Source organism: Trichosurus vulpecula, chromosome 2 (assembly GCF_011100635.1).
Source record: "Trichosurus vulpecula isolate mTriVul1 chromosome 2, mTriVul1.pri, whole genome shotgun sequence".
Taxonomy (NCBI): domain Eukaryota; kingdom Metazoa; phylum Chordata; class Mammalia; order Diprotodontia; family Phalangeridae; genus Trichosurus; species Trichosurus vulpecula.
This window is the reverse complement of record NC_050574.1, coordinates 69,424,257-69,435,880: the sequence shown is the minus strand read 5'-3', so window position 1 is coordinate 69,435,880 and position 11,624 is coordinate 69,424,257. Positions and strand designations below refer to the sequence as shown.

Here is an 11,624-nt window from a genome sequence, read left to right as displayed (position 1 = left end):
CCGAGTGTTCCGTATAAGGACTAGGGAGAGGGGAGAGCCCTGTAGCAGGGAGGAGCCAGGGGACCCTTGAGGGATGTGCAGGGAAGCTTGGGGAAGCTGGGCTAGGCCCCTCTCCTCCCCACAGCAGCAGCAAGACAGAGTCTCCCAAGCCCAGCCCAGCCCAGGCAGGCCCTTCCAGGAGCTCTCACAGTCCAAGTGGTGAGATGTGGGGCCCAGGAGGGAGGGGCTGGCTCCTGAACTGTCCCCAGGAGTCAGCAGGAGTCCTGGAGCCCCCCCCTTCCCCCCTGGGGCCTCCTTCAGCCAGGTACCCAGCTCTGGTTGGGAGGTGGGGGCCCGCTGGGCAGGGCGGCCACAGCCAAGCTGCTGGGGGGTGGGGGCAGAGCCGAGTCAAAGTTGAAGTCCATCTCGTCGCTGTCCATGAAGTCATTGAGAATGATAGACTCGACATCACACTCTAGGCTGCCGCTGAACATGTCCAGGTCGAGGTCAGCGGGGAAGCGGTCCTGGCCGGCCAGCGGCACGTGGCCCCCAGTGCCTGCTGTATAAGGGCCCTGAAGCGCTGCCTCCAGCAGGCCAGTGGGCCCCGCTGGCCCACCTCCACTCCCATATGGGGCTGGATGGCCTGGGTGGGCCAGTCCTCCGAGACCGCACGCATCGCCAGGCAGCGTCATAAGGCTGATGGGGTGAGCTAAGGCACTGTGGCTGGGTGGGGGGTGGCCATGGGCTGGATACACTGCCGCTGCCGAGAGTCCCAGATCCCCAGGGCCCCCACCTAGGAGGGAGCCAGATCTGTGGGGCCTGGCTGGGGGGAGTGGGGGTGGCCCAGCTGGTGAGGCCAGCAGGCCCTGCAAGGGACCAGGCCGGAAGGGGGCGAAGGCCGCCTGCTTGTTCTCTTGGATTGTCTGCATGGGCAGGCGGCGCAGTGGACCCAAGGCAGGCTGGCTGTAGATAGTCCCGCAGTAGGAGCCCCCCAAGCCACTGCTGCCACCGGCTGCACCCCCACACTTGGCACTGAAGGCATAGCCATGGGCTGGGGGGACACGGGCCCGTAAGCCGGGTGGCGGTGGGGGTGGTGGGCTCAAACCATAGCTGTCCCGGAGGTCATCCAGGAGGCTGTCGGCCAGGCCTGGCTCATGTAAGCTGAGAGGCCCAGCCAGGTCAGTGAGGCGGGGCAGCTCCACAGAGCAGCGGGCACCCAGAGCTGGTGACAGGGCACTCGAGGGACTGGGGTACATGAGTGGGGAGGAAGGGGCTGCTTCCTCATCCTCCAGCTCATCTGGTTGCCCCCCGCCCGCCAGCAGCGGGGAGATGCGGGAGCCCAACCCTGGTGGCGGTGGGGGTGGGGGTCGACCCCGGAAGTCAGCCCAGGCTTCGAAGTCATCACTACTGGCTGGGCCAGGGCCAGGGCCAGGGCCAGGGCCATGGGAGACGGGACTGGAGGACCACTTGGCAGCAGGTGGGGGCGCTCCTGGTGGGCTGTGGGGCCCCCGCTCGGGCCCGACTGCCTGAATCTGCTTCTTCTTGCTGGCCTTACCCTTGATGCGCAGAAACTTGCTGGCATTGTCCATAGATACAGCACGGCGCCGGGGCGTCTTGCCCGTCTTGCCTCCTTCGGGGTTCAGCATCCACCAAGAACTCTTGCCTGTGCCCTCATTCTGCACTCGGATAAAACGAGTATGCAGAGACAGGTTGTGCCGAATGGAATTCTGCAGGGGGGAGGAAGAAGAAAGCAGGGAATGAGGAGGACAGAGATGGGGAGAAAGGAGAGGACAGATAATGGGGGAAAGATTTGAGAGATAGGAAGAGAATGAGAAAGAAGAAGGACAATATAGAGGAGAGATGAGAGATAGAGAGAAAGAGGAAGAGAGGGGATAAAGAGTGGAGAGATGGGAAGAAAGATGGGATGATAAAGGAGAGGAGGGAGTGGGAGGGAGATGAAGAGATGGAGATGGAGAGAGGAGAGATGGGGAGAGAGGGAGAGAGGAGAGGAGAGATGGGGAGAGAGGGGGAGAGGAGAGTTGGGGAGAGAGGGAGAGGAGGGATAGGGAGAGAGGAAGAGGAGAGAGGAGAGATGGGGAGAGAGGGAGAGAGGAGAGATGGGGAGAGAGGGAGAGAGGAGGGATGGGGAGAGAGGGAGAGAGGAGAGGAGAGATGGGGAGAGAGGGAGAGAGGGAGAGGAGAGATGGGGAGACAGGGAGAAAGAAAGAGAGAAATATGAAGGAGAGAATTGGTGAGGAAGATTGAAAGAAATTAGGTGGGGGAAAAAGGGAGAGAAATGAAGATGAGGATCAGGAGAGGAAGAGAAGGGAAGGGAAGGGAAGGTGAGAAAGAAGAGATCTGGTCAGTGGGGGATCAGGAGAGAGAAGACTGCCCCTCCCTCCCCACCCCCAGCTGCCTGAACACCAGGCCTCCCTTCCCCCTCCATGGGGCTCACCTTAACCAAAAATGGAGGACGGAGGGGGCAGACAAGCACTGCAGGGATGCTCCTGTTCCTTATAGAAGCTGCCTCTCCCCAAAGTCATGGGAGACAAACAACAGAGGAATGTCCCAGAACCGACCAGGGGCATCTTCCTAAAGGAGGGGGCTTCCAGACTGGGCCTTGGAGACGGCACGGTGTGTGACAGCACCAGATGGCACACCAAGGAGTGCTCCACCTCCGGTCTCCCCCCACTCCCTACCCTTATAGAGATTAGACCTAGAGGGACCTAGGAGGTCATTTAGTCCAACCTCATTTTGGGTTTTTTTTTTGCCTTTCTCTGTCTCCCAGTGCTCAGCACAGTGCCTGGAACACAGTAAGCACTTAATAAATGCTTGGTTGACTGATACCCAAATGAGGAAACTGAGAAATGAGGTAGTAAGTGAACTTGATCCTAAAAGTCTTGTTGGCAGTGATGTCCTAGATCTCACCTTGGCAGGAGGGGTGGTAGGACCTAGAGGGGAGGATGAGGACAGGATCCCAGGCCCTGTGGGAGCCACCAGGAGCCCAGAGTCCATACAGGGCGTGGAGGACAGAATCTTCTCATTACTACAGTCACAGGGTTGTCCCAGGTCTTGGGAGAGGAGTGCTCTCCATTTGACAGTTGGGAGGTGGCCTTTCCCCTTGGCAACCTGGGGATTCCCTGAAAACAGGGAAGGAGAGAAAACAGGGAGAGGATGATCTGACCTCTCTCCAGCCCTGTTTCCTGGGAGGCCAGGCAGGAGGACTTTCTATTACGGGGCAGATCAGGAGTTGAGGGGCAACGGATCATCTCTGTTCTCACAGCTTTTTGTGATCCCCCAGGGGCCTTAAGGCTAGCTGCAGGGGTGTGGGGTAAGGCTGGAGGGACTGACTGAGCCTGGGAGGCCAGAAGAGAGGTAAAGAAGGGGACTCCACTAAAGGGGCCTGAAACCACGGACAGCTCCCCTTTGCCTGCCACAAACACCTGATTCTTCCCACTCTTAGGTGGGGGGTGGAGGGGGTTGACCAAGGTGAGTAGGAATCCTCAGGGAAAAGCTTCAGCCTCTCCTTCCCTCCCTGCCATCTAGAGTCCCTGCCCCAGGCCCTGGCGGTGGGAGATCCTGAGGGGCCTTCTTCCCAGCCTCCCCACACGCACATACCATCCAGCACATTATGTAATGGTTCCTGACTCCCACCCGATGCCTCCCTCTCCTTGCCTGGCACAGTGCCAGCAGCCCGCAAATCCGGGCTCCAGAAATCAATCTCGCAGTGACTGATTAAGCCCTGTTTAGAACTAATTGCTCCTTCGTGTGTGGGGAGAATAAATTACGTGCTTTAATTTCACAGCTTTAAAATGCAACTGCAGGTAGGGAAGGCCATTAACCCTTTGCAGGAGGGGCCAGAGAGGGGGGGCAATGGGGAAGGAAGGAAGGGGGAGATACCTGCCGGGCATTTCAGGAAGGGTCAAGGCTGCTCTGAAGGTTCCTAACCTTAAGAGGCCTTGGCTGCAGAGAGAGGCCTGGGTCCCACCAAAGGGGTCCAAGACTACACTTGGATCCTACGGAGCACCCCGTTCCCCACATAGATCTTCTGACTCCAGAGAAGCTGATTCCTCAGGCCTTACAGAGGCACGTCCACCTCACTGTGATCTGCTGAACCCCACAGACACCCCAATTCCCTCAACCCCACAGAGATCTCTCAAGATGTGTGATCAGAACACATCTAGAATTCTGGGCTTGGTCCCGGGTATCGTGGTTTAGAAGGACATTGAAAAGCTGAGGCTTGTCCCAAGAAAGATGACCAGGCTAATGAAAGTCCGGGAAGTACAACTCTCTGATGAGCTGAAGAGTTGAGGGACACCGAACCTGGAGAAGAGAAGGCTTAGGGAAGGCAAAATTCAAGTGGTTGGAGATCTTCTATAAGAAAGAGGAATCAGACGCATTCTGCTTGGCCTCAGAGGGCAGAACCAGAAGTAACAGGTGGAAGCTGCAGGGAAGCAGATTTAGGCTCAATATAGGGAAGAATTTTTTTTCTAATCAGTGCGCTGTTCCACAATCATGAACTGCCCTGAGAGATAGTGAGTTCCCTGTCACTGGAGGTATTCAAACAGATTAAAAGACAACTTGTCTGGGGTACTGTAGAGGAGCTTTCTAGTAGGAATTAAATTAGATGCCAATTAAGATTAGAGGATTGTAGATCTGGAGGTCGAAGGAGTAGACCCTAGAGCTCAACTAATCCAAACCCCTTATTTTCCAGATTCAGAAACTGAGGCCCATGTAAGTGCCCAAGTTCACATAGTGACATGACATCAAGAGGTGAGAACTGAACCTGAATCCTCTGACTCCAGACCTGAGAGCTCCCTCCTAACTCTGAGACCCTATGAGTCAGATGTGCCTATTCCTACAAAGGGATCCCACTTACCAAAGTCTCAGGCAAGGCCTTCAGTGCCAGCTCGAGTCTTTCCCTTCAAACCCTTTCCCACTTCACCCCCTACAGCCTGACCTGACACCTGGCAACTGGACCTTCATCTCCAGGCTCCAACCCCTTTGCCCTTGGCTACCTACAAGCCTACCGTGCTCCACCCGGGCCCCCACATGGAACAAGCATTTGTTAAGTACCTACTATGTGCCAGGAACTATGCTAAGCATGCTACGAATATTGTCTCGTTGGATCCTCGCCCTGGGAGGTAGGTACTGTTATTATCCCCATCTCATAGTTGAGAAAACTGAGGAAGACAAGGGTTAGGTGACTTGCCCAAGGTCATAAGTGTCCAGGCTGCATTTGAATTTAGGTCTTCCTCACTCCAAGCCTATCCACCGCCCTGCCTAGCTGCCTCATGGCAAAGAATCAGTGGTCCTGCTGACTCCCCACAAACACCCTCTTGATATTAACTTACAGTGTCCTGAGAGGCAGTGGGGTGCAGAGGTTAGAGTGCTGGATGTGGACTTAGAAAGATCTGGGTTCAAATCTCACCTCAGACTATGTGACCCTCTCTGGGACTCAATTTCCTCATTTGTAAAAATGAGAAGGTTGGCCTTGTCCATCTCTAAGGCCCCTTCTGCCCCTCAATCTCTGAGCCTCTTTGCATAACTGTTTAATGGTTTACAGGGCCCTATCTTCACAAGCCCTCTCTGGGAGGAATCGTGAGCCGCTGTGGCCAGCAAGGTCCAGGGTCTAGGACATGGACTTTCACAGTGACCCCTCCCCCAGCGAAGCCCGGAGAAGCCTCCCCCACTGGGAGGAAGATGACCTAGAACAAGTCACAGACTCATTGACCCCTAGATCTGGAAGGGCCATTTTACAGATGAGTCACAAAGGTGAAGGGGCTTACCCAAGGTCACATGGCCAATAAGGAACCAACTTTCCTGAGACTTCCTCCTCCTCCTGCTGGTTCTGCCCCCTGAGGCCAAGTAGAAAAAATTTAATCCCGCTTTTCCATAATAATTTTTCAAATTCTTGAAGATTCAGATTTCAAAGACTCGGGAGTCAATTCTGGGTCTCGGTAGGCAAACCCAGGACTCATGCCACTCTACTGCACTGTCTCTTTGTCCCTCAGAATCTCAGGGTCTGGAGGGACTTTGGAGGCTGCTGATTCAATTCATACAAGTCATCTACCTGGGCGAGTAGTGTCCTAGCCTTTGCTTCAAGACTCCCAGTGGAGAGCTCACTACCTTCCTTGGGCAGCTCATACCACTTTGGGGTAAATGTCATTATTAGGAACTTATCTGTACATGGAACCAAAATCTATTTCTCTGCAACTTCCCCCCAGATGCCTCTAATTCTGTCCTCAGGGGCCACACAGCACAAGGACTAATTCCTCTGTCCCAGGACAGCCCTTCAAATACTAGAAGACAGCGGTCTTGTTCCTCACAAGTCTTCTTCAAAGAGAAGATAAAAATCCCCCTCGCCTTCAGCTGATCCCCAGATGACATGGTGTCCAGTCACCTCATCATCTTGGTTGTCCTCCATAATGTGGGTCTCGGTGATTCTTGCTCCCTTCTCTTTGGCTCACCACCCACAATCACTTCCCTTCCAAGCCTCAGAATATGAAGTGTCCCTCCACCCCATCGAAGCAAACCTCTCAATCTGTGCTCTATGTATCCCAGTGATCAAATGATCTAGCATGTATGGACCTCTAGGTGGCATGGCGGATAGAGCCCTGGTCCTTAAGTCAAGAAGACCCGAGTTTAAATCCAGCCTAAGACACCAGCTGGGTGACCCTAGGGAAGTCAAGGAAAGCACTTTGCAGACCTCAAAGGGACACATCAGTGTAGTTACCATGATCATTTAATCTACTTTCTTTCTCCCCCTTCCTTCCAGTCTCCCTTGTTGAAGCTAAATCTTTTAGCTATGCAGCTTAAGTGCATCTGGGGATTTGAACATTGGATTTGAAATTGGGAAAACTTGCATTTGAGTCCTGATGCAGCTAGAAATTTGCATTCGATAGATACTAGCTATATGACCCTGGGCAAGTCACATAAATTGTCTGAAGCTTAGTTTCTTGATCTGGAAAATGGAGAGAACAATCGCACTTACTTTATAGGGTTGTTGTAAGGGTCAAATGAGATAATGTATATAGTCTGATGCAAACCTTAAAGTGCTACATAATTATATATATATGTATGTATATATATTCAGGAAGATTCATTTTCCTGAGTTCAAATCTAGCCTCAGACACTTATTAGCTGTGTGACCTTGAGCAGGTCGCTTCACCCTGTTTGCCTCAGTTTCCTCATCTGTAAAATGAGCTGGAGAAGGAAATGGCAAAGTAGTCTAGAATCTTTGTCAAGAACATCCCAAAAGGGGTCATGAAGAGTCAGACACAACTGAAAAATGACTGAAGAACAAATAATATAAATATATTCTATATGGATCTCATCTAAATGTGAGACCTTGAAACATCAACCATTGCTATTCTCAACTCAGCATATCTTCAATCTCTCCCTTCCTCATGCCTATAAAAAGGTCTTCTAATCCTTCAAAAAGGAAAAACAAAAACCCATCAGCACCTTTCCTTGACCCTGCTAATTCCTGAAGCTACCATCCTCCTCTCCTCCTTCTAAAGCAACTACATTGCCTGCCTCCACTTCTTCATCCCTCATTCTGCAAGTCCTTACAAGCTGGCTTCCTCACTGCCATTCGACATCCTTCACTGCCTTGAGTCTTGGGCCTTCCCCACTCCCACCTGCCTTTTGTGACAAAACTACCTTTCTGTTTCATTCATTGGGAGTGGAGCCCAGGATGGCTGAAGGGGAAGGAGCCCTGGGTGGAGGCCTGGGAGCTCTGTCTGTGCCTGAGGGGTTTGGATGAGATAGCTGGGTGCATTCATGGTTTTCTCTTCTGAAGGTCCCCCAAACACAGGCTCCTTTTTCATCCCTATTCTAAAGTCTTCCAAACATTACTGTCTCTTCCTTACCCTCACCTGCCTTGGCCTCTTGGCCACAATTCCAGACCTGTATCTCCAGCATCTTGTTACATGCTTTTCCCTGGGTATCCCACCAAAAAAGTTAAAACTCAACATGACCATTTGTTGTTCAGTTGTTTCAGTTGTGTCCAACTCTTCGTGGCTGCATTTGGGGTTTTCTTGGCAAAGATACTGGAGTGGTTTGCCATTATAATCTTATAATTTATAATCTTGCAAAAGCAGCTCCTTCTCCCAACTTCCTTAGTACCACCAACTTCCCAGGTACCCAAGCTTAAATTCTCAGAGGCATTAAAGGCTCCTCCCTCTTCTGCACCCATGGTATCTGGTCACTCACTAAATCCTTCCTTCAGAACAATTCTCCCATCTATTCCCTTCCCTTCTCTGTTCTCACAGCCACCACCTTATGCAGCCCTTCATCATTTCTCCCTTCAATTACCGTAACAGCCTTTCAGTTGGCTTTCCTTCCTCCTGTTTATCTGGCACATGGCAGCCAAAGATGTCTTCCTCAAGCCCACATCTGATCTCTTCACACCAGTGCTCAAAAATGTTTAGTGGCGCCCACTGTCTCTAGGACAAGCTCTAAAATTCTTTAGTTCTGGATTTAATACTTTTCATGATCTGGAAGTACACTTCTACCATTTGTAGTGTGACCCTGGGCAGATCATTTAAATTTTCTGAGATGGCTTCCTCACATGTAAATTGAGAATGCCAGGCTAAGGTCAAGTGTCCAGTTCTGATAGTCTATGAGTTGTGGTGTGGTGGAAAGCACTGGAACTAGAGTCAAAGACACCCAACTACAGTCCTATGGCCATCAGCTTATTGTGTAACCTTGGATATGATACCTTTCCTCTCTAGGTCTTCTTTTCCTCATCTGTAAGATGAGGGAAAGAATACATCTAATTCCTACCTTACAGGGTTATTGTAAAGAAGATGCTTTGTAAAACTTGAAGGGCTTTAGAAATATAAAATATTATATTATCATTATCATGCTTTTCAGACGCACTTGGTGGAAGGGGAATGGGAGCAGGCTGAGGCCTGGCTTACCTGCCCAGGCTGGCTGCTGGCTTGGGGATGATGCCTCCCAATAGGCCTAGGCTCCCCCAGGACAGAGACAGAGATGAGCTTCGGTGCCTGGCAACCCTTCCCCCACACAATGGGTCCCAGGGGCTCACTCCACCTCTTCCCCCCTCCCTAACACAGCACCTGGCTACCCTTAGCCTCACTCCCTGTAGGTGATCCCCTAGGAGTTCCCCATACTCACCATCATCCCTCAAGGGAGCATCCCCTATGTAAGATGCCTGCTCCCCTGACTTGCTACAGAAGCCATAGAATGCATCCAGGTGTCTCTTCCAAACCCCTCATTTTACAGGGAGAGAAACTGAGACCCAGAGAGAAGGAGAAACTTGTTCGATGTCACATGACAGGGTTTGAATTATGACCCAGATCTTACTCCCTGTCCAAAGCTCCCAGGGTACAAAAGGCATGTGGGAGTTGAGGCCAGGTTCCCAGAACTCCTACTGCCCCCTCAGGCACAGAGCTCCCAGGCCTCTACCCAGGGCTCCTTCTCCCTCAGCCATCCTGGGCTCCTTTCACATCACATTCCCTTACCCCCTTCAGGACCGGAAACTCCAGGAGAAGGAGGAGGAGGGAGACTTTCTAGACTCACAGCCTCTACCAGGCAGTTGTAAGCAGGGCTCCTGGGTGCTGTTTTCTAGCAAACTGTCACCATGAAGGGCAGAAGCCTCAGAAGGCCCAGATTTCAGGACCCTCAGGTGGTGGGAGCTGGGGAAGCAGGGGTGGAGGGAAGTGCGGGGATAGGGGTCCAGTGAAGAAAAAACTGAGCCTTGGCTTGTGCCTTAGCTGGAGGGGTTGGTTGGGGGACAGAGTAAGGGGAGAACATAGCCCCTGACAGACATACAGAAAAAGACAGGCACTTTTTTCCTGAGACTGTTCACAGACATAGAAGAAAAATCTCTTGCTGGGTTTCATCTCTTGCTGGGTTTCATGGACACCCTCGAACCCAGGCATGGGCCCAGGACTCAGACCCAGGTATGAACACACTTGGGCCTCAAATTCTACCCCTGACATATTCAGTTCAGAGATACTGGGGCCTCAGACCCAGGTGTAGACACACTCAGACCTCAAATTCCACCCCTGACATGTTCATTTCAGATATGCCAGGGCCTCAAGCCTTAAATATGCTCTCCACAACTTAAGGCCTCTGTCACTCAGGATATGTATATGCTACCTCAGTTCCTGGACCCTTTCCTCCAAGTCCAAAACCAGGATGATCCTGGACTTCTCCCCCTCCCCCCACCAAAAAGCAAAACCTCCCTCTGGGAGGTAGATTTGCAGGGAGCAGAGAGAACCCCAAGAATGTTCCCCAAACCCAAGTTTCACAGCTGTAGGGTCAAGGCCCACTGTACTTTGGCCCTATCCTTCAATGGCATTGTAGCTTAGGATACGCTTGGAATAAAATGCAAAATCTTCTTTACCTGGTCCTACCACCTTATTCATCTGACAGCTTGACATTTACTCAATAGCAAAAATCTTTTACCCTTAAGAGTGATAGGATCCTAGAGTTAAAGCTGGAAGGGACCAGTCCGCCCCACCTCATTTGGCAGACGAGGAAACTGATTCCCAGAGAATTAGAATAACTCGACCAAGTTCATACGGCTAAGAGAGGATTCAAACCCAGGCCCTTTGCCTCCTCCATCACACCAAGCTGCCTCTTTTGTTCAACAGTCCAACCTCATTTATCCAGCAGCAGGACTTCATTTATCCAACAACATCACAACCTCTGATAACATGACCTTATTTTGAGACAGTTTGTTGTAGTGGTTAAAGCACTGGACTTATAGTCAGGAATACCAGATTTCAAACTCCAACTTACACACTTCCTGGCATGAAAGCCTGGGCAAGTAATTTTACTACTCTGAGTCTCACTTTCCTCATTTGTAGAATGGGAATGAAGACACCTACCACCCAGGGCTATGAGGATCAAATGAGATAACGTCTGTAAAGGGCTTAGCACAGTGCCTGGCACATAGCAGGTGCTTCATAAATGTTAACTACTTATCTGTTTTTTGAGGGGTGAAGGCAATTTGTTTCTATTTCAGGGAATTTCTGTTCATGGAAGTTTGTGGACGAGGCAAGGGAAGTCTTCTCAAATGGGGTTGGGAATGGGCACCGGAAGATGTAGCAGGGCGCGTGCTGAAAATAGGGGATCCGAGAATATGGGAAGCCGAAACCGACAGCAGACCAGAAACCAGGTAGATGGGACACAAATCCTGAGGAGTTTGTAGCATCCTGAAACGTCAGAGAGCCTGAGGAGACCTTAGAGATCCACAAAAAAGGACTAGTTCAACAGAGAGACTGGGGAGACACAGAAGTCAGCTACCAGGAAATTGACAAGTGAAATTGACAGCTGAAATAACCCTCTGCCTGTGCCAGGGAATTTTTATGTGCTTCTGGTTGGGCAGAAACCCAGGATATGTATAGGGAAGGAGCATTCAGCAAATGCCTACTGTGTGCCAGATGCTGTGCTAAGCACTTTACCAATCTTCTCTTACTTGATTCATACCTCGAGACTAGGCAACGCTACAAACAGGTGCATCTCAAGGAGCTGGAGATCTCGGATTAACAGGTGGGAGGGACCTTAGAACCCACCTCGTCTAAACCCCTCATGTTACAGACGAAGAAACTGAGGCCAGAGAGGTATGGTAACTTGCCCAAGGTCACACAGGTGGTGGAGCTGGGATC

The 11,624-nt window shown here is 51.5% G+C and overlaps 1 protein-coding gene across 1 annotated transcript in view; it reads right to left on the bottom strand.

The window, feature by feature from the left end:
- Positions 1–296: 296 nt before the first annotated feature.
- Positions 297–11,624, bottom strand: part of FOXO6 (forkhead box O6) — a 28,257-nt gene continuing 16,929 nt past the window's right edge. The window contains exon 3 of the mRNA XM_036747885.1: positions 297–1,706. Coding sequence (XP_036603780.1) covers positions 297–1,706 — 1,410 coding nt within the window. The remainder of the gene's footprint in view (positions 1,707–11,624) is intronic.